General features: G+C 31.9%; 1 protein-coding gene across 1 annotated transcript; it reads left to right on the top strand.

Annotated features, from left to right (window-relative positions):
- Positions 1 to 6,473: 6,473 nt before the first annotated feature.
- On the top strand, positions 6,474 to 18,036 carry LOC108553088 (facilitated trehalose transporter Tret1). The gene is made up of 6 exons (XM_017907856.1): positions 6,474 to 6,546; positions 8,454 to 8,707; positions 10,124 to 10,326; positions 11,286 to 11,484; positions 15,069 to 15,357; positions 17,639 to 18,036. The coding sequence occupies exons 1-6, from the start codon at positions 6,474 to 6,476 to the stop codon at positions 18,034 to 18,036; spliced, it is 1,416 nt and encodes a 471-aa protein (XP_017763345.1).
- The last annotated feature ends 6,792 nt before the right edge of the window (positions 18,037 to 24,828 follow it).

Here is a 24,828-nt window from a genome sequence, read left to right as displayed (position 1 = left end):
TAGGGAGTCAATTTGACTTCAAGTCACTACTATTGGTAGGGCGCCAATTTCACTTCAAATCTCTACTATTAATAGGTAGTCAATTTGACTTTAAATCACCTCTATTAGTAGAGAGTCAATTTGACTTCAAGTCACCTCTATTAATAGAGAGTCAATTTGCCTTCAAGTCACCACTATTGCTAGAGGGCCAATTTGACTCTTCAAGTCACCACTATTGCTAAGGTTCAATTTGACTTCAAGTCACCACTATTGCTAGGAAGTCAATTTGACTTCAAGTTACTGCTATTGTAGGAATACAGAGTCAATCTAACATACATCACCACTGGTATTAGGAGTCAATTTGACGTACGTCATTACTCTAAGGTTAGGCATACGTGTTCGCGTACGTTAATATTCGAATTATAAAAGAAGTCGAAATGACTGATCACAGACTTTTTATTTAAAAAAGAATTATGTTTGAAATTTAAAGTTGGGAAAAATGAAAAAAAAGATGAAAAATCCTATATATTTATCTGTCTTCATACTACCACTAAAGTTATTATCAAAGATCGATTGTTGTAGTATTAAAATCGTGACTTTCTCATTTGTTACATAAAAATTTGATTTGAGCACTTGTAAAGCGTAGAAATAAATTGCATGATCAATTAAAAAGCTGCTTCGTAGATTGATAGTACTTTTTGAATATTCCCTGTGGTACTAACGTGACATTTATAAATGAACTGGCTTTCTATCCGTCTCTCTATCAAAAATTTGCAAAGGTACATCCCCACTTTTTCGCGAGTCTAGAAGGCTCTTAAAAATGTATAGTAACAAGATCGAAGAGTCAAAGAATCCTACCTTAAAAGAGAAATATGTATTTTTCAATTTCATTTAAGACAAAGGTGGAAAAATATTTCAAAAATCCTCCAGTCACGCTGATGAAATACACTTCACGTATAAATTGAAGTAGAGACAGAACGATGACTGAATAATCTCTTGGACAAATTGCAAAGCTACTCGTTTAACGATTAAACTGAAGTGTTCGTTAGTTTCGTTTCCAATCGTCCGTAATTATTTATCACCCTCTTCAATTATGAAACGAATCGACGCGTCCACTGTAAAAGGAATTTTATTTTCCGCCTGAATTATACCACTGAAACTTTTGTTATAAAATGTGAACGGTGAAATAATAAATTCACCGGTTGAATGGAGAATCGACGGCCGTGTGCAGTCGGCAAAGAAAGGAGATCGATAAATTAATATTCACCAGAAACCACCGAAAATTCCTGCCCGGCCAGCCAAGACGAATTTATGGTTAATGCACGTGTTTAGGCACTTTATTGGCGTTCCATGGCATCTCGGCGACCATAATCGTTTTGGCTAACGTGTTATCGTTACTGGTTACCGTGTGCCTGAACTTTTACGTAAATTGAATAATTTTGCATGGTAATTGTACGCTTTTGCCACGAATACTGCACGAGGTTTCTCTGCCAAATTTTTGCAATAAATCACTTCGTAAACTAGTATTAATTGAGGAACGCGATACATATATACTTCTCTTATCGATCTTTAAAGTTTCAGGCTACAAAAGAGCACGAATTTTCCATTATTTCAAAGAATTTAAAATCTGAATTATTTCCTATTACATACGTCTTTTTTCTTAAAGACAGTATTATACGTTGGTAAATGTGATACTAACTTTACACCGAAGCTACGAGGCAAATGCAATGTTTAGATGATGAAAGGATTGGATACTAGAATGTTTGAATAGTAGAAAGTTTAAATAATTTACTATAAAGAAGATACATCGATATTGGATACTAGATACTAGGGCAAACTGGTATGAGGTGATACTAGCAGATAGTACCAGATACTAACAGAATACTACTGGATACTAGTTGATACTATCAAATACTAACGGATATCAGTTGATACTAGCAGATACTAACGGATACTAGCAGATAGTAGCAGATACTAACGGAATACTACTGGATACTAGCTGATACTAGCAGATACTGGTAGAATATTAGTGGATACTAGTTAATAATAGCAGATACTAAGGGATACTAGTTGATATTAGCCGATACTAACGGATACTAGCTAATTCTAGTAGAATACTAATTAATATTAGCAGATACTAACGGACACTAGCAGATACTGATAGAATATTAGTGGATACTAGTTGATAATAGCAGATACTAAGGGATACTAGTTGATATTAGCAGATACTAACGGATACTAGCAGAAACTAGTAGAATACTAGTGAATACTAATTGATATTAGCAGATACTAACGGACACTAGCAGATACTGGTAGAATATTAGTGGATACTAGTTGATAATAGCTGATATTAAGGAATACTAGAAGATATTAGCAGGTACTAAGGGATACTAGCTAATTCTAGTAGAATAGTAGTTGATATTAACAGATACTAAAGGACATTTGCAGATACTGGTAGAATATTAGTGGATACTAGTTGATAATAGCTGATATTAAGGGATACTAATTGGTACTAGCAGATACTAACGGATACCAGCAGATACTAGTAGAATACTAGTAGATACTAATTGACATTAGCAGATACTAACAAGTACCAGTAGATACTAGTAGAATATTAGTTGACACTAGTTGATACTAGCAAATACCAACGCATACTAGCAGATACTAGTAGAATACTAGTGGATACCATTTGATACTAGCATATACCAACAGATACTAGCCGACACTAACCAGTTGACAGTAATTGACGTATAATTTGACATTCGATAATAGATACTAGAACTTCTACTATACTTTCCCTCAAATTATAAAAAGTAGAACGATTCTACAACTATTTATTCTCCCGAAATTTACTCTACCGGGGAAAATCGATGGTCCAAACGCGTATTCCTTTGAAAGAGTATATTGAAAAAGTAATCCTCAGTTAAAGGCATCTTTTTCGTCAGGTGTCTCGCAACTTTGCAGGCGGCGGCACAGCGCACGTAGAGATGGCCTGACGTCCGGTATAAAATTGCCTTCTTGCATCGAGAATCTTGAAGTGGCACTGATGCGAAAATTGGTTGCGTCGACACGGCTTTATTTGATGGATCGAAGCGGCCTGCAAGACGAAACGGAGCAGCTTCTAAGCCAAACGTACAAAAAGCTCTACACTCCGCCCTCGTATCCTCGCTTTATCCCCGTCGCAATTTAGAAACTGTCAATATCATTAAAAACGCGAAATTTAAACGAAAGGGACCGATTCGGAATTTGCTCCAGAAAAACTGCTATTTTCCTTCCTCGCAATTAATATCGGTATACTCGGCTTTATAACCTTGGAAATTAAATCAACGAAGCTAAGTTGAATTTATGAGAAAATATTGAATCTGTGAGATCCGATAGATTCGTGGGTAAAAATCGAGTGCACTGAAGAAACTTTGTTTATTTCTTCGACAGCTATAAACAACCTTCCATTTCTCTCTAATTATTATTATGCAAGAAATTCATCGTGCAGTTTCCATACAATTTTATAATAAACAAAGAAAAATTATCTTCATCGAAAAATTAATTATTTACAAATTATAGTGCAACACTAAGTTTCTCTTGTAATGATTACATAGATTTTTAAATATATATACATTGGAATGAGTGGAACAAGTATGCATGGGATGGAAATATCTAATGAATTCAGGTTATTATAATAAGCGAGTATACGTGTAATGATTGACGTGTTGTGTGAATTGTGTATGTTAATGTAATGTATGAAAGAAGAAAGGAAACAGGAAAATGATTTGGCATAAGTCAGTTGCAATTGAGTTTTAATAGTGATAAGACGTGTGAACACGTGATTGTTATAAACTAATTATATTTCAACCTAATATTTGTGTTTGATCATTTTTGTAATTAAACAAATAATTGTTCTTATTGTTATTAAATTTCATCCACCACTAACTGTTTTAAAATTTCCTAGACACATCATGCTATTTCTCTTCAGTTGCAAAATTGAAAAAAGAAATAAAAATAAAAATAAGAATAAATATTTTTGTTTAAGAAAAAGAAGCTAATTTATTATCTTTCGTCTGAAATATGTAAATCGTATGTTGCTAATATGTATAAATTATATACAGCATATATTGCAGTTAGGTACTGTTGAAACGATACAAAATGGCAGACCAGGTACGGCTATAGCAGGGGTATCTCGTGGAAATTCGAGGATGATGCTACGAAGATGAAACTAATCCCAGAAAATCGAGGAAACCGATGCTTATCAAACGTGTCCCAATCAGAATTGATACGTTCGTGGTACGTGGACAGTCTGACGACATAATTGGCCATCCTGATGGCAAGCGTAATCCTTCTGCATCCAGTGAGCCAATTGAGAGCACACCTACGACTTGATGGGTTCTGGTTAAGAGCACAGCGTTGATAAATGGAGTATAATCAAGGGTTTGCATTTACTGTCGTGCGGCCCACTTAATTGCTTGTAAACTATAGGCCGTGCACGGAAATGCTGCGCAGAGTAATCGGTAATCCAATTGCTCGGCAAGCTTCTGTTTCCTGTCGCGTGAACGTTTCCATGAGAACGAAGAAATTCGAGAGACACGGATATCATCCCCCTGATGTAATTGCTAATTGACAGGGCGAATTTGCAATCGTGAATAAATTAATTTGAAATTTTTTTATTATCGAATATCTTAGATCGATTAATTTCTGTTGCAAAAGACACTGAGAAAAAATATTAAACTTTGCTGAAGTAAGATCTAATAGATTTTAATTTTCTAATGGCAACAAATTGATCGACAATTTTCATTTCGTGAAAAAGAAGCTTCGATTCTCTAAAAACACGGATTTTTTAAATTTTGCATTAATTTTTCTTAATTTCAACAAATTTTTGTCATCTTATTACTGTATTTAATAATATACTCGTCATTTATAACACTGATCGTTTAATTCAGAATCTTGACAATTTTGAAAATTTTAGCTAAGAAATTTAATTCACGAGGTCATATAAATATTTGAAGTAATGGTAATTATTACTGGAATCTTGCACGATATCTGTCAGTCAATATCAATGGATAAATTGAAGCTAGTTAGCAGAAAATTTTCGAAAATATGTAAATACAAGTGCACTGTGAATCCACGAGTAGAGTTTACAAATTGAAATCATTAAGAGAGATATTTCAGGGAATAAAACAATTACAGAAAATTGAACGTCCTCTCAACTGCCTCGATTTTCGTCTACGCGTGTTCCGTTTGCCAACGAGATTGATTAAAAGTTGAAAAATCGTATCGCCAGCGACAGATATTCCGCCATGCGTTGTAAAAGCAACGCGTCGCATTTGTTAATTGTGCAGCGGGTCTTGACGTTGACATAAATTTTAATGAAGTGCTCGCACACGTACGCGGGACCACGATCAATTTCGAAATAAATTTTAATGAATTTTACGCGTACGCGTGAGCGCGGTTAATTTTGATACGTGCAGAACGCATGCGCGAGCCACGATCGCAAACGTTCCTTGTTACAAATCCATTGTTAAAACGTGTCGAATTAGCTACGTATTTCATAAAACCATCATTGAAGAGCTCAAATAAACTTAGAAACTCGTCGCTACATTGTGGACTAAATTGAGGTTAGGTCGCCAATTGTACTTTATTTTGTCTTCGATGGACTAACAATGGTCTTCGTTGCATATAATTCGCAATTTAAGTTAAAATTAGGTATTTCGAAATTAAGAAACTTAATGAAAATCTGAAACTTACAAATTCGTCGGAATTTTCTGGAATAAATTGAGGTTAGGTCGCTCGACTGTAGAGTATTTCGTTTTATTTCGGCTTCGATGAACTACCAGTGATCTTCTTTGCACAAATTCGCAATTTAAATTAAAATTGGGTATTTTTTAAGTCAAGAAATTCATCTATAATCGAACCTATAATACTTTTCATCGATCAATCGATGAAGAAGGTCCTCCATCTTGTGAATTCTGGAGTCCGCCATTACCGATGTATCATATTTCATTTGGTTTCAAATATTGACATCTGCCAAAATGAAAATAAAGTACCAAATTTAATTAATTAAATACTAACGAATGACTTATAAAAATAATTAAAAATATGGAAGAATTTTCTCAATATTAATCACCCTTTATAAATAATAAAAATAATAATAGATCTTTAATGAAAATAGTAAACCTTCTGAAGAAATGCTCGAAATTAGTCTGACTTTTGTTCAATATGAAATACAAAATTTGCTTTTTAGAATGGGGCAATGTCGTGATATTTTGGAAGAAACTTTTGTCCAGGAGTGTAGGTGCCTGATAAAATTCTCGATCAAGCGGTACAACGCGATTATGTTTTGTTTTGCAAAACGAACGCCAACTGCGATCGACTTTACGAGATCCCAGGTCGATACTGCCACATTGAAATGGGAACTAGGCCGCGATCGCGTTTCGTAGAGTCGATCTAGTCGATCTGTTCCTCCATCGAGATCGTTTAAAAGGAAAGCCCATCCCCGGCTGACGATGACCACCCCATCGATCAACGGCAACGTGGCCGAGATCCGGAAATTGAACCAATACCTGGGAGCCTTTGTAGGTGAGCTAACCTCTCTTTCTCTCGTCGATTAAAAATTCTCATATTATAATTTATTAAATTAAACAGATCCTCGATACGCTATTAAAAGAGCGAGAAAATTCTTTAATTTATCGGGCAATTATTTTCCTTCATCTCATTCCTCCAGGTGTTATCTCATATTGCAAATTGTCCATTGCAATTGGTAAATTTAATTATTTTCACTATTTCGTTAAATTTCGACTATTATTTTAGAGAAAAATTGGGAATATTTTTTGGTTAAATTGTTGGTCCTTCTTTTTATTTTACACGAAAATTGTGGAAAATTGGGAATATCGTTTTGGTTATTATTTTATAACAGCACGAAGTTCTTAATGAGCTTGAATTTTTGAATAAAATAATTGATATAATTTAAAATAGAAAATAAAAATAATTATATAATTAGATTATACTGAGAAATTAAATTTTTCATTTTTATGCGTCTCTTTCAGGGATTATGACAATATGCTAACCAAATGTGTGTTAATATATATTTTGATATACCTTATTTGCCTGCTTCTCGCTATTGTGAGCCTTTGTGCATTGTATTTTTATTTGGAATACTCTATGAACACGCGTCTTTGAATTAATAATTACAGAGCATGCAGCTTGTAAGGAAATTCATCCAGGTGAAGAATTAATTAAAATCATTCTTGTAAACTTAATTTCTAATTCTATTAGCATAAATTATACACATATTTCTTTTATACAATTATTTTGATGATACTATTTCCTGTCTACTTATTTTAATATATATCAATATTTTGCAAATATTGATCTTTCTCTTCAACAGGGATTAAAATTAAATTCCTGGCGTTTTATGTCCACATTCACATTTACTGCATAGCAATGCGAGTGAATACAAATTTTTTCTCGAAATATTTTGTTCCATTCATGAGATTATATGATATCACGTGCATAAAATATTATCTGCTTTTACTTCCGACGATTTAAATTATAAATAACATTTATGCGATGATAAAACTGAATTTATTCCTCTCAGAATCTTTTCAATCATCGAACAAATTTGTCATTTTCCAAACTTGTGATACAAATATGACTTTTTATTTTCTAAAATGAGGGAAAATTACCTTCGCTCGAACAAATTAATATCCTCGAATTGTCAACTAATTATTTTTGAATAATTTCCCACTTTAGAATGTAACTCGCATCTTCTTATAACACCAGACAATAGTACTTGCATACAAAAATATTTTCCTTAATTTTTATTTTATTATAACTCCCGACAGTTTAATATCCTTTGATATCGATAAATAAATTTCGAACAGAATATTTCAAATAATTAGAATTATAATATTTTTTATTTTTTGTATATAAAGAATAAAAATTAAATGTATCTCGCGTTATCATCACGCTTATCTTCCCAATATTTTATTTTTCATATTGTCTTTTAATTCACCTTAATATCACGTTTCATCAAGGTACCCGTCCCAAACTCTACCCACAGTTGCTGCATTCACGCGAAACCATTACACGCACACACCCTCACCCTTCTCTGTGCACCTAAAAAAGCACCCTTTCCGAGCTCACCAATCTAACGTCCGCCAGACACCATCACCCACTTGCCAAACAAAGGAAACCACGTGCACGAAACATAACTCGTTGAAGGAACTCAGACCCAACGATGCTTTTTGTCATCCAATTTCCTCTTTGCTCTTGAAAAACGGGATAGGACTAAAAGGAAACAGATTTTTTCCTCCTCTCTGCGTTCACGGTCTCTCTGTTGGGGTCCTCGAGCAAATTAGGTACACAGCCGACAATTAGCACGATGAACGAAAACGGATGGAAGAGTAACGAGGCTTCATCGGTGGAAGAGGATAGAGAACAGGGGAAAAGAGGGTTGACAATCGTGTTTCTTGCTGAAATTCCAGCGTCTCTCGGCGGTTTTGCGCTTGGCATCTCGCTAGGTTGGAACTCAAAGGCCAGCGTGGTGCTGAGGAACTACCTGGACGCCACTGCCACCGAAATTGGACTCATCGGGGGCATTCTGAACGCTGGCGTCTGCATAGGGGCGATTTTAATGCCGTTCATCGTTCGACGAATTTCTAGAATGAACATCATGTTCTGGACTATGCAGATCTTGCTTCTCAGCTGGATCTTGATGATCAAGGAAAATTATTATAAGGTGAGTGTCGTGATTTGGGCTTGGTATTACGAAAATAACAGTAATAAACCAGCAATTTTACACAGAAACTATGTCATGTCACTGGTTATTATTTTGTAATCCAATCTTCAAAATTACTTTCAATATTCTATATCGTCCTGGGTTTCATAAATTGAAATAGATAATGCAAGTGCAATGACGAGTTAACTCGTCATCGGTCAACAACGTTTGGGTAGGAGAAGACGAGTTAATTCGTCACCGGTCAACAATGTGTTAATACATTTTATTTTATTATAAGGGTTGGTACATTCGATATATTTTTGTGTATTCAGTATCAGTATCAGAGTATATAATATATTTTATGAGAATGTATTTTGTGTATTTGCTATTTAATATATTTTATTTTATTGTATATTTATATTTTATTGTTTAATACGTAGAGAATTTAATAAAAGAATTGTCGATTTAAAATGTGTATGTAAATAGGGTATATATAAATAATATTAATTAAAACAGGTATATATTATATATATTAATCAATATTATTCCAATAATTCAAAGAGATACTTATATATATATTTTATTGTTTAATATGCAGAGAATTTAATAATAGAATTGCCGACTTAAAATAGATATATAAAAATATGGTATATATAAATAATATTTTTTAAAGTAGGTATATATTATATACATTATCCAATATTATTCCAATAATTTAGAGATACGAAATATAAAAATTGTGAAGAGGAGATAAATTTTGGAAAATGATTAAATTAGTTAAATTAATTTTTGTTAGAAACTGAACTGAAAATTTTAGGATTCTGTGCATTATTTAATTAGTAAATCACCAAGAAATTTTCTATTTTGGAGAAGTACTTTAGTATAAGCTTACTCGAGGAATTTTTACAGGCATTTTACGAAGATAAAGACTTCCTCGCGAAAATTTCGAATCAAACTTTCGACTTGCCCTTTCATGAGAAATTCTTCCCAATAACGGACCATCCAATAATGGATCGTAACCACAGTTCGTTCATCGGTTCTATAACCGGTCTCTGGTGGCTCCTATAACCATTATCATATCGGTTCTATAACCGTTATTATACCGATTTCACAGAGTGAATCGTGTAACTGAAAACGGTTCTACATCTAGAAACTGTCGAAATAATTTTAATCTCGTGGATCAGGAAGAATCTTAAACCTGTGTCTAACTTTAACCTACCCTAACACTTACCCTAACCCTAAATTTGATCCCCAATAAAATACTCCCTAGAACAAAATTTAAAATTAAAAATTTAAATTTTAGATTAATCTAAATTAAATTACGTAATTTACATCAAAATATAAATAATTTGCAGAAAATGTAAATAATCGCAGAAAAATTTTCTTTTCGTGGGTTTTCGTGTTGTGTTTATAATATTGATAAGATTATATTTCTAGGTTATGTTTCTACTTGTTGGAAGACTGGTCTGTGGTATGTGTGGCGGTGTGTTTTGTGTCCTGACACCGATCTACGTGGCCGAAATCGCGAGCAAAGAAATTCGAGGACGTTTGCTCGCGTTCTTTCAACTTCTCATCAACTGTGGCGTGATGTACGCCTTCTACATAGCTCACGTGCTAGACGAGAATAAAACTGTGTGCAGGTATATGAATTATTATTTTCCTTCGAATTTGTGACAATTATTGTACATTTACTACACACGAATTTTCAAACATATATATGTCTTTCATTTCAACAACAAATTATTTATTTAATTATTCATTTATTTATTTACCGTAATGCCAGTCGTATTCAATTAAATTTCCAATTTTTTAATTGAAAGTGGAAATATGAAATCTGCAATCTGGCTCTTTTTAATGCAAAAATTTCTGCACTCTGATATTTCTAGCAGAAATGTTGACTCATTCTATGAAAATTTGTTGTGATGTAGTTGCAATATAATTTTCATGTAATTGCTTAATTTTACCTCAGTGTAACAGCTTGGTAAGCAAAATTGAATAGTTTACCTGCGATTTTGGTAGACGAAGTTTAATTCAATCGAAATTTAACATATCAGCGTGAAACTATTTTACGTTGTGCAAGGTTTATTCCCGCATACTCGAAATTCCAGAATTAATCTTTAATATAAAAATCAATTTCTACTATACCAAGTATCAAAAATTCCCTTAACACTCTGCAAAACTTAATTTATACTAAATTCCTATAAACATCAATTTATTTAAAATACCAATTAATGTTCGATTAAAATACCTCTGCTTCTGTTCCAGAATTATTTTCTTAATTTTCTGTTAACAAATTTCAGTCTCTCAAAATTCACGAAATTGTCCAAAGAAAAATCCGTGTTTTACTAAATTTGTCTATCTATAAATATTTACAATTCCTGCTAAAAATTCGCGAGAATAATATTGCAAACGTAATAATTTCCGCATGCATGGAGAAAAATAAGAAAATATGAAAAATTAATTTCTCGAGTCACAGATCGTCCTTCGAACAGTCCAAGCTTTTTCCCTCCTCGATCGTGACACGCTTTATTAAATCAAGGTTGACACGAGAGTACGGTCTCTCCGGGAACTGCGTGTAAATCAATTCTTTCTCGTAAAGGTACAGCATAATTTGCGGGCTCGCGTGCCTCTCGATCGCGCTGGTGAAATTATTACCCGAGAGTCCGCTCTACTATTTGTCGAGGAACGACGAGATCAATGCAGAAAAATCCTTGAGATGGTATCGCGGCGACACTTACGATGTCCAGCACGAAATCAGCGAAACGAAGCGCCTGATTCCTGCAACCCGCTCGAGGCAGGTAAGAAACAACGATTTCTTTGTGCCAGTGTTTCGTAGGTCAAAGCGATTAACTCCGCCATTTATATTTTTCCCATTATTAAATAAAATTAGAAAATTAGAAAAATAAAAATTTGGAATTTTTGCACTCGACGATTTTTTGGCTAAAGTGGTGTACGAGTTGAAAAATTTTCTGCTATAAGACTGATGATATTTTTCTAGCAGTAAGTAAGAATATATAATAATAATTAACAGGTAGAATTATTTAATTTCGATATCCCGCACACTGTTGCATTATCTTAAATTATTAAAAATAATATTAAATAATTGAATATATTAATTAATATCGAACTTCGAAATTTTATAAAATGGCGACTGAAGGGTGCCTCTCGAATGCCAAAAATTAATTTCAAATTTTTATTATTTAATTTCCCATAATTAAATTAAATAAAAATTAAATAAAAATCTATTAAATATGATTTAATTGAATTGAGTAAAAATAATGGGATTAATGTAATGATTAAATATGCAAATAAATAATTGAAAAGTACATATATGGATAATCTACAACCATTCACAAAAGTTTGAATTATTCCATGCTTTTAAAAGTCGTGGAAACGAATTCTTTCGTGTTTACAGTTTGATAAATTCATCTTTAAACGTTCCACGCGATGAAAGTAAACGCTGGAAGTAAAAAAGTTTTCGAATAATGGAATATTTGTGTTTCTTATATCTGCAGGCTTTATGTAGGTTTTAGAAAGAGTTATATCGATACAAAATGGAGGAAAGAAATTTAGTGTTCAGGGATTTAGGTTACGTAAGAAATATCATAAAATGTTTCCAGCCCTCCATTTAGGATTTTATTGATTTTCGAAGATATGTTATTCGCTATAAAATCTCATATCGATAGCTTTTTCCTGTTGTTATTGAAACCGGAGAACTTACTTTTATAATCTACCATATATGTATCCTTTCGTGCGTTTAGTTTTATTTAAAAAATAACAATCAGACCAAAATTTATTTTATTTAAAATAGTTGCAAGATTTCACGAATAATTTTCCATAAGGAATTTTTTTCAAATTTCATACATTTTGTTGATAAATTCACTGTTCCCATGGTTAATCGTGTCCCTCGTATGCGAAATTCTCTGCACGAGTTTCGAGGCTGCAGATGGTCTCAGGTAAAATCCTTCGTGTATTTTTTAAAATACACAGCAGGAAGACAAAACATGTCTTTCGTCATTTTTGTACAAACAAAGGAAGCATACGCAGCTGAGGGGCACAAAAACCCTCGAAACTACAGATGTGTTAAAAATTTCTTCCCTACTCGTTATTTGTAATTAGCTAAAACATGTTATACCAGGCGTAAACTCGTCTTCCAAATGTCAAAGCAAAAGAAATAACGCAAATTTACATAATTCGTTAGTTTCCATTTCCACGACAATTGAAAAATTCGTCAAACATGGAGTATTTATTAAAAAGCAAATTCGTAGGAACCAACGAGACACGAAATTTTTAATAGGTATTTTATAAATAATTAAACAATCGCGAAAAGAACGAGGCAATGAATGGCAACTCGATTGAAATGACTCGTGGCAAATTAATTTTTTAATTTAACGTATTGGGATATAATAAAACGAAAATGTTAAATCGAAAATTGAAGAAATTAGAAAATGAAGTCGAAACGAAAGATTTAATCGAAAATTTTTAATAAGTATTTTATAAATAATTAAACAATCGTGAAAAGAACGAGGCAGTGAATGGCAACTCGATTGAAATGACTCGTGGCAAATTAATTTTTTAATTTAACGTATTGGGATATAATAAAACGAAAATGTTAAATCGAAAATTGAAGAAATTAGAAAATGAAGTCGAAACGAAAGATTTAATCGAAAATTTTTAATAGGTATTTTATAAATAATTAAACAATCGCGAAAAGAACGAGGCAGTGAATGGGAACTCGATTAAAATAATTTGTGACAAATTAATTTTTTAATTTAAAGTATTGGGATATAATAAAATGGGTTAAATAGAAAATTGAAGAAATGAGAAAATGAAGTCGAAACGAAAGATTTAATCGAAATTGCTCGATGTAACGTCGCTTAAAATACTTTATGCCGTGAGATGTTTCGCTGTTTTTTAATTCTGTGAATAAACTCACTGACCAGTGCAAACGCCAATAAAAAATGGAGCATGGCTGTACATTCAAAAGCCATTAAATAATTGCGAAGTTTGAAATGTTTCATCGCTACTCGGTTAGCTGCTTGAAACTCTGCGAAGATCAAAATTGCGAGCAAAAATAAATAGGAAGCATCTTGATGAAATTGCTAATTGAGAAATTTTTACGTAGGAAAGCAGAATTTCTGAAATTATTTGTGCACGTGAATAAATGAAAAATTATGGAGCAATATAAGTCTGTTTATATGAATGATCATAAACTGAATAGGAATTTCATGATCAAATTTTCATGAAAGATGCAGTAATTATGATAATTTTGTTTCTTTAATAAAGTAAAATAAAGTGAAATTTTTATTTTTTATTTTCTGCATAATAACAGTGGAATTGCACTCAATTCACGTAAACATTACACGAATCACTATTCATCACTAAACATCCTATTCTGTATAATATTTTACTATCATTCAAATTCTACTAACACTCTATTTTATTTAAAAGTCAACTATTATCTAAATTCTACTAACCACTTTACTTTATTTAAAATTCTATTATTATCTAATACCTACTGTATTTGAAATTTTCGCGCTATCTAAATTCTACTAACCACTTTACTCTATCTAAAATTCTAATACTATGTCAATTTTACTAAACACTCTACTCTATCTAAAATTCTAATACTATGTCAATTTTACTAAACACTCTACTCTATATAAAATTCTAGTACCATTTAAATCCAGCTAAATATCTTAATGCATTTAAAATTCCACTATTATCCAAATTCTAATAAACACACTATTCCATCACTAGACAACCTAAACTCCAAACTTAATTATTAGCTATTATTCTTAATTATTAAAATATTACTGAATTACTATTCATTAATTTGTTTACTAAAATATTACTGGATTACTAATCACTGATTTGATTACTAAAATATTACTGAATTACTCTAACCATTGATTTCATTACTAAAATATTACTGAATTAGTAACCATTAATTTCATTAATAAAATGTTACTGAATTACTAATCATTGATTTCATTACTAAAATATTACTGGATTACTAATCACTGATCTGATTACTAAAATATTACTGAATTACTCTAACGATTGATTTCATTACTAAAATATTACTAAATTGGTAAACATTAATTTCATTAATAAAATGTTACTGAATTACTAATCATTGATTTCATTATTAAAATATTACTGAATTATTAATCATTGATTTGATTACTAAAATATTACTGCATTACTAAGTATTGATTTGATTACTGAAATAATACTGAATTACTAACCACTGATTTGATTATTAAAATACTATCAAATTATTAATCATTGCCTCGATTATTCGAATATTACCGAATTTTTAATTATTACCCCGATTATTAAAATATCACTGGATTATTAATTATTTCTGCAATACCAGTTTAGCCTGAAGCTGCTAAGGAATCGTCGAGTGCTACGTTCCATAGCGACCTGCTTCGGAGTGATCCTGGGCCAGCACTTGTCCGGCGTCAACATGATGATTTTCTACGCCCTGATGCTCTTCGACACCAGCGGTTCTGGTGAACTGACCGGAAGCGAACAGACGCTGGTCGTCGGTGCCGTTCAAATATTGGTATCCCTCTTGGCCGCGTTCCTCGTCGACGTGCTAGGACGTCGAATTCTCCTCACTGCTTCCTCCCTTCTCATGGGATTATTCCTTATACTGCTAGGTAAACGATGCTGAAATAGTTGATCCAACGAATCGTTCTATCTACTCCATACAATAGCCTCTTGTAACTGCTGTTACTCCAAATATTCCATAATACTTTCCCCTTCGAATTTTTACTTCATACCCAAATATCTGTTTCTTTCATTCGAATTAACAGAAATTATTTTTGCACCAAAATTTGCGACAGAAATTTTTAAATTGACTCCTCTCTATAATTTATTTATCATTATTTTCATTATAAGCTTCAATTTGAATATCCCATATTCGTTAAAAAAGATATATAAAAATGGAACAAATACAGTTTCACTGACAAAAATTAAAAAACGATGTAACGATTTTCGAATTTTTATCTTTTAAATTTCTCTAGACTTTCAAGGAAAAATAAGGAGAGAAAGACTGACAAATTTTCTGTTAATATAAAGATTAAAGTACGAAGTGTATATCGTGTATAAAATAAGTACAACTTCGAGGGATCGTGATTGCCCTGTAATTTGAACGAAAATCCGCGTTACGTTATTTATTGTTATTTACCGGTCGTTTATTACTCGTCTCGAATTAATTATAAGCGATGCGCGAAAGATTAGTTAATAACGACCGCGTTTGATAACCGACGCTCATTACCGATGCCAGTACTTTCGTTTAAGTAGATTCGATAAATATCGCGCGTGTTTATTTGCCCCTAGTCGATTAGGGTTTCCGAAGAAAAATCGACCTGCTCGATGGGCACGTCTACGACGCTGGCTTTGGGCCAGCTGAAAATACGACTTCTTCTGCAATACTTCCGGTGCACGTTACATAGCGCGTATTAAGAAATCAAAATAGACCCTGCATCGATTGTTAATTCAGTCGTTCATTGGAAACTCAAACAGGGGATCGCACCTCAACTTTCGAGTCGAATAACAACCCCATAGTATTTTTATAACAACCCCCTAATATTTTCTTATTTATCGCGCGACGTGTTTGTCAATTTATTTCAAAAATGAGTTCTATTTCTAAATAATTTTCAATACAGACAAATAGAGAATAGAGAATATAATAAGAGTAGTAATTCTTATTTACGAGTTTAAGAAAATTGAGAATCTTATCGTTATATGAAATTAAAATATACTTGCAATAAACTTGTTGGACCAGTTCCTCAAAAAATATTATGAAAATATACACTTGGCCTAAATTATTAATACGATTCAACTGGCAACCAATACATTGAACGTACAATAAGAATTCTTAATTTCTTTGTTTTTAATTATAATTAAAAATCAGTAATTTTAAGAATTCCTACTGTACGGTCAATGTATTTGTTGCCAATTTCTAATATTGGTATCGCATAATGTTTTGTTTTAATTATAATTAAAAATCAGTAATTTTATTTGATACCAATATTAAAAAATCAAATTCTAATTACTCGGTAATATAGTACTCGAATAATTAAGAACAACGTAAACGATAATAATTTAGAATTAATGGTAGTCTGTCAATTATCACTCTACCATTTACATTTTCTTATTCCACCACCATTTTCCCAACATCTTATAAATTTTCCTTTAATTATAATTAAAAATCAGTAATTTCACGAATTGCTACTGTACGTTCAATGTATTGGTTGCCAATTTTTAATATTGTTGTCACATAATGTTTTTTTTTTAATTATAATTAAAAATCAGTAATTTTATGCGATACCAATATTAAAAAATCAAATTCTAATCACTCGATAATATATAATAATACTCAAATAATTAACAACAACTTAAAGGATATTAATCTAGAACCCATGGTAGTCTACCAATTATCACTCCACCATTTAAATTTTTCCATTCCACTACCATTTTCCCATCATCTTATAAATTTTCCTTTAATTATAATTAAAAATCAGTAATTTTATGCGATACCAATATTAAAAAATCAAATTCTAATCACTCGATAATATATAATAGTACTCAAATAATTAACAACAACTTAAAGGATATTAATCTAGAACCCATGGTAATCTACCAGATATCACTCCACCATTTACATTTCTCCATTCCACTACCATTTTCCCACCATCTTATAAATTTTCCTTTAATTATAATTAAAAATCAGTAATTTTATTGGATACCAATATTAACAAATCAAATTCTAATCACTCGGTAATACAATAGTTAACAAATAATTAACAATTTGAACGATAATAATTTAGAACCCATGGTAGCCTGCCAATCATCACTCCACCATTTACATTTTCCCATTCCACCGCCATTTTCCCATTTTATGCCATTTTATACATTTTGCTTTCTCCATTCCAGGTTGGTTCTTCAGCCTACGTGACAGCGACCCCGAGTACGACGACATCTACTACTGGATGTCGCCTACCTGGATCACTCTGATCTTCGCCTCGTTCAATCTAGGTCTTGGACCAATTTCCTGGTCTCTCTTAGGCGACACACTTCCGCAAGAACTGAAGACTCCAGTGGTTTCCGGCGCGGTCGCTCTCGGATGGCTGTTCTCGCTGATGGCCACGCTAACTTTCGACGAGATAATCATCTCCCTGGGCGATACGAAGGTCATGTGGCTGTCCTCTGCCATATGCTGGCTGATAGCTCTGTTCTGCGCCATCGTGGTGAAGGACAACACTGGCAAGAGCCTAATCGAGATCCAGGAGGACTTTCGTGTCACGCCTAACAGAGGGATAGAGGAGACCTGATGGTCCAACGCGAATTTCGATTATTATTGGCATTTCCTTCCATGGAATTTTATTTCTTTGCATCTCATCTAGCCTGTCAATTGTCTTTTCCTAGTTTGCATAGGCTATATAAACAAATTGCATGCTAGACTGTTTCCGAGAGTACTTTTTAGGTGGAGAGTGCAGGAGGATCTTTGGATTAGCTCGCTAGAGTTAGGTGAGAGTGCGAATAGTGATCATTGGCAGGTAATAGACAGTGGAGAGGTTGCTATGTGGTTTGACTGATTCGATTCGATGGATAAACGACTAGAGTGAATTTGCGAACTTAATTTGCTTGGCTGCGAAATTTGATTAGCCTCGTTGCGGATTTTATTAATTTAAGGTAACTATACGCTGTCAATTATAATTGACAATTCGTAAATTTCGATTATTTTGCTCGGTTGCATTTTTACCTCAACTTTTGTCTCGTACCGCATCTTTTACAGGGATATTATTTTTTAACAAATTTTTGGACCTTGAAAGTGTCAGAGAGATTTTAACAATGTATTAATATCGTATTAAGTGTCTGCTGTAAATCCAAATTTTCCGATTTTCTTTCCAAATTTACTATCTTTTATTCAATGCTAGCATAATGGTAAAATATTTATTTAATAGTAAATATAATATTTCTATCGAGTCTTTTTCTTTTTCCAATATTTTTCTGCACTCGTAATCTCTGAGAAAGATAGTAAGTTGCACCATTAGTGGTGATTAATATAATACTCGTAAATTATTCGTACGTGTTCCATAAGGTGAGGCGTTCTACCACAGTGACCGCAATTTCCGATTTTTCCACCTTTCGTGAAACCTTCGACGATAAATTCAGCAAAGTGTTAAAAGCGTTTGCGCATAAAGTAGCAAAGAGCGTGAGAAGCAGCAGTGGAAAGTGTTGATAATACGCCTGGCGTAAATAATTGTCCCGATTTTTATTTTCTCTAGCTTCCACCCCGATTCGTAAACCGTTCAAATTGACGGGGACTACATATCGTTGTTTTAAACGCCACTGAATCGTAAACCTTCCAAGCAAATATTTGCTTGTTTACTTGAAATTGCAACCAACGCATTGTCCAATTTCTTTCGCGAATTTATTTAACACGGTTCGTTTCAGTGCACCTCCAATTTTTCATATTTCTCCCTCCTTCTTTTTAAAGGAGTCTGTTAAGGAAAAAATTCATCACAGTGATAACGATGATAACGATGGTAAATGATGGTATTAACCGATGACAATGTAAATTGTAATATAAGAACTGATTCTGTTATGTTTAATAATTTTAACGAGAAGCAATAAATAATATTATTGAAAATATTCTCGAAGAATAAGGAAAGAAGAAATTTTTTATTTATGTTTGGAGAAATTAATTAACAAATTAAAATCTTAAATTAATAAATTAATATTTTAAATTAATGAATTAAGCAAAACCTAGAAAATTTTAATTCTTAATAAAAATATAACATAATATTTGTAAAATATGGAATATGCAATTTTTAATTGTAAATTATTATACTATTCAACAGGGGATTATTATATTAATATCTACGAGAGCCACAGTGAAAAATATGATAAATATATATCATTTCCTATTTCTTTAAAAACTTCAATTTTAAAATTCCATTATAGTGTTTAATAATCCTACATTTCGAAAATTCGATAAACTATATTTTTATTTCACCCTGTGATTAAATATATATTTTCGTAGCATCGTGACCAAAATTATTTTCCACTTTGATTTCACGATTATATATATATATATATATATTTTAATATCATCGTGACTAAAAGTGTCTTTTAATCCAATTTTCAATATTGTAATTAAATATCCTCATTCAATTTTATTATAATTAAATACTCTAATTCAATTTTCAATTTTGTGATTAAACATCCTTATATCATTTTCATAAAAATTATTTTTTAATTTAATTTTACGATCAATATATAAGATCTTGTGGAAAGATATATATTTTCGTAGAATCGTGAGCGAAATCATCTGTCAGTTCGATTTTGGGATTAAATAAATATTTCCACAGTACGGTACTTTCCTTCCTCAGGTCTTAGGGGGAATGAGCATGAAATCGTTCGTGGCAGGAAATGGTTGGAAGAAAATTCGATCATACCTAACATTGGCCTTCGATATTCTCGATTCCCGGTCACGAGTTTGCCTCTCGTTACGCGGTCTCAATGGGTTAACGAGAACACTTATCGGACTCTGTATCGAATGGAATGGCGAGCGTTCGTTGGCCGTGGTCCAAAATGACGGCAAAGAAGATCCGCGCATTTTGTTCCGCGAGCTGATATATCGCGAGCAGATGCAACGAATCCTCGTGCAGTCTTTTGACAAAAATAACACCGCGAAGGCGATCGAGTCGCGGAACGATTTCATTAAGGACCCCGTTTATATTTACCCCCGCGGTGCTGCCGTGTTCCCCATCTACGGGGTGGCACGGAAATTTCGTCTAGAGAGGGAGAAATTTCAATAACTCGTCCAAGAATATTAGGAATTAGAAATTTTTAAGAATTTTGAGGAACTTTTCAAGTCTTATTCATTGGAAATATTTTTCCTACTTTAAAATATTAATTGATAATTTTTATTCTAGTAAATTCTAGTAAATTTCTAGTAAAGTTTCGTCGACTTCCCTAATTAAAGTACAGTGAGTGAGAAAAATTTTTATCATTCGCCTCAAAATTTTAATAATTGGCAGTTTTTAGGAATTTTGGGTAATTTTTCAAATTTTATTCATTGGCAATATTTTTTTTACGTTATAGTATTAGCCGATAATTTTTATTCTAGTAGATTCTAGTAAATCTTTAGTAAAGTTTCGTCGACTTCCCTAATTAAAGTACAGTGAGTGAGAAAAATTTTTATCATTCACCTCAAAATTTTAATAATTGGGGGTTTTTGGGAATTTTGGGTAATTTTTCAAATTTTATTCATTGGCAATATTTTTTTTACGTTATAGTATTAGCCGATAATTTTTATTCTAGTAGATTCTAGTAAATCTTTAGTAAAGTTTCGTCGACTTCCCTAATTAAAGTACAGTGAGTGAGAAAAATTTTTATCATTCGCCTCAAAATTTTAATAATTGGCAGTTTTTAGGAATTTTGGGTAATTTTTCAAATTTTATTCATTGGAAATATTTTTGTTACTTTGTAGTATTAGCTAATAATGTTTATTTTAGTAAATTTCTAAGAAATTTCTAGAAAATTTTATTTAAAAGCTGCATTTTCGATATTTTTTCGAAAATTGGACGACCCGAAAGTATTTTATTTGAAATCTCTGACCAGCGAATGATAGATTTAATATTCTATTTCGAACGATTGGGCACGTTGTTTACGAAGAGCTTTAGATTATTTAAAAATCGAATATATTAATCCGTAAATCGTATGAAACGAAGATAATAAAATATCTGTCGATGAAGAGATTGAAAGGAATGGAGAATTTTATTTAAGCAATAGATATTTACACTGATAGAATGGTATAAATGGTAAATCAATATTGCGGTGCAATAGCACATGAACTTTTATTGCGGCATTGCTTCACATTTTTACGTCCCATTTCTCTTATTTATTTTTTCAACAGTTTGTTGTCCCACTCGCACACATCCTACTTTTTTTCTTTTTTATTTTTTATTTTTTATCTATCCCTCGTAAATATCATATTTTTTTATTATTTTTCAAACGATTAAATATTCTTATGGATTTTGTTTAACTTAGCGATTTACAATAAACGAATATAAATTAAATAAACTTCAACCAATTTCTTTTTATCAATTATTTATCGTTGCTTAATCGTGGAAGAAAGAATTGAATAAAATTAACTCGATTCTCATATTTTCGGTACAATCCTTCCATTTAATACACTTCTAACCTTGAAAAAAATAAATCGGTAATTTTGACTTCTAAAAATAAAATTTTATACTAATTTCAGACACCCAATATGCATTCTCCGACAACGTGCGTCCTCGTTCCTTTATTAATCACGAATCTGATGCTCAAAGTTTCTCGTAACTTCTCTTTTCTCCATCTATTCGTCTGAAGGCAGATGAAGTGTAAAGAATATGTGTTTGACAAGGAGCCAACGCAAGATTTCGTTGCATTGGCCACGACATTGTTGAAAAATCAGGAAGCATCGCTGTTCGATCACCAATGCCACCTTTAAATATTGTCTGCCAACTATTTTCGCACGAATTTTTCAAAATATACTATATCCTAATTTAGGCAAATTTAGGTAAATATGAATTTTTTTTAAAATACGTAGAACTCATAGAAAATGAACTTTACCATAACCGTTGATATTTTTAAATAATTAAATTTTAATTAAATAATCAAATAATTAAATTTTATTCGATTTAAGGAATCAAAAATCGGTATATAGAAATGAAATTTAATTAAATTTGCTATATTCGAAATGAGGTGGAAAATTTGTTATCCTTTTTGTTCCCAAAAATTTAATTTATCCTAACGTTATTAATTAATTTCACGTTAAAATCTAACGTAATTATGATCCAATTTTGCAGGATTAAAAAGTGCAGCATTCATTATTGCGTTTCAATAAATGTTCTGTAGCTTCGATAATCTTCTACAGAAACATAATCTTCTTCAGTGCTTTGTCGGATTCCTCTAATTAATTAATTAAGCCTATTTAAATTTGGTCACTTCAATTGCAGAATTCTCAAAATTCAAACTTTCACTCACCAATGGTAATTTCCCTCTGCGTCATTTTACATCCTCGTTCTGAAACAAAGAGATGAAATAAAATAGTATGAAATTCTCAATTTTTTGATTATTATAATAATATACATATATTTTATACATCATAATTGTATAATAAATATTAAAATTAATAATGGAGAATTATATAGGGAAAATAAATTAATTACTAGACAATATAGAACGTAATTAAAATTGCTACCAGAAGGTATGGAAAATATTATCAATGGGAAGAGAAAAGTAATGCATTCATTTCATTTCACGTGTTCTCATTAATCTATTCAGCATTCTTCGACTTTCATTTCGAGTTTCGCGTTACCACCAAGTTTCCTCGTTTTTCTCCTCCAATTTGCCCTGTTCCTACGTTACCATCAAACTCATTAGCCTTCTTCTTAATTTATTTCAATTTCACGTTACCGTACCAGCGTTTGTACTCGTTTTAAAATTCATTTTGCCCCTCGAAAATACAGAACGTGTCGTGGAAAAAAGATATTTTCCTCGAATTCAACATTTCACGTTTACAGAATTACCTGAATATACTCTACCTTAAACTTACAGCAATTTTTAAATCCAATTGAACCTAATATACGCATTTGGATTTATTAAGAAATTCGATACGACACTGTATAATTGTTATGTTGTTCATTATTGAATTGGTAATTATTATACTGTCAATTATTAGATTATTGACGATATAAATAATCATCTTAACGATTATAAAAGTAATAAAAAGAAAAATTTTGAACACAACAAATTGTTTATTCAAATTACCTTTGATATTTATATTTACGTCAATAATGATTAGGTGAATACAAAATTTGTATACAATATATACAAATAACATTACAACTTTCAGTTGTATTAAATTGTTTAAATTTCATTTTAATTTTAATTCTTCAAATGTTATTTATAGCATATTTTGTTAAACGTAAGATACGTAATTTGGAGTTCACTATAATAAATCCATGCCAATAATAAAAAGGAAATAAAAAGTTGAAATATGGATACGAAAATTATACAATGTTCAGAAATAAGTTATAATAAGCCGGGAAGATAAATATTATAAAATTTTAGGAAACAAATCAAAATTCACAATCACAGTAACGTTTGCACATAAAATTCGTGAATTTATATTTCCACCTGCAATTGAAAATTTGGGTCAAGAGTCAGGCCTGAAAAAAATATACAAATTCAGGATTATAAGTTTAAAAATAACACGACGTAGAAATTTATACGATCACTGAATCGAGGATCACAGTGTTTCAAAAATGTTTTAAATTATTGAAGAATGTAATTTTTAATTTTAAAAATACGACAATTTTTCAAAACTCGCAGAAAGGATATGAATCCGGTGTGAAGTTAAAGTTCGTAAAAATTATAAATGTAAACTTTAGAATTTTAATCGCGGGATTCTCTAATCTCAGGATTCAAATTTTCCCGCGATATTCAAATGAACGTCGATAGCAATAAATCAGTGGAAGCGATCTGAGATCCGGGCGTAAAAATTGCACGACGTCGAGGCCCTGGCGACCATTAAACAGCACGGTGTTTCGCGATAGTAATCGAAATTCGCGGGAAATCGCGTGCGCTCGGGGAATTTCGACGGCTGCCAAACCGTGTCTCTGTACTTTAGCACATTCGAGGGACGTTCGTTTGGTATTCACGAGTGTTCGGGCTCGTTTGTCCCGAAAACTGACACGAGCACTTTTTTGCACGCGAATCGCGAACATTAATCATGCTCGAAGACGGCAGGGAAAAAACTGATTTTCGTTCTTCTCTCTCCGATCCACGCTATTTCTCTCATTCTGAATTTAAATTGACGTAATTAATCGCCTCGTGTTCCTGTTCTGGTCAGATTGATGATGGACTAGTGTCACGGGAAACGCGTAATGAAAATAATCAGGTTATGATAAATGCAACAATTGTTCCAGTCGAATTACGTAAATTCGAAAATCGAGAATGTTCACTATTTCTGGTTACAGAGAATCCACAAATATTTATTGGATAATATAATTATTATTTAATTGTATCAATTATAAATTAAATAAATTTATTTATTTATTAATATT

The sequence above is a fragment of the Eufriesea mexicana genome, unplaced genomic scaffold (assembly GCF_001483705.2).
Source record: "Eufriesea mexicana isolate 0111107269 unplaced genomic scaffold, ASM148370v2 scaffold9269, whole genome shotgun sequence".
Classification (NCBI taxonomy): domain Eukaryota; kingdom Metazoa; phylum Arthropoda; class Insecta; order Hymenoptera; family Apidae; genus Eufriesea; species Eufriesea mexicana.
Note: the sequence above shows the minus strand (reverse complement) of the source record. Positions and strands in the feature narration are given on the sequence as shown.

Bases quoted from the DNA above. Each gene is read 5' to 3' on its own strand.
- LOC108553088 (XM_017907856.1), top strand. From the start codon at position 6,474: ATGACCACCCCATCGATCAACGGCAACGTGGCCGAGATCCGGAAATTG. The intron at 6,547-8,453 runs GTGAGCTAACCT...CTGAAATTCCAG, and splicing joins ATACCTGGGAGCCTTTGTAG to CGTCTCTCGGCGGTTTTGCG. The intron at 11,485-15,068 runs GTAAGAAACAAC...CTGCAATACCAG, and splicing joins CTGCAACCCGCTCGAGGCAG to TTTAGCCTGAAGCTGCTAAG.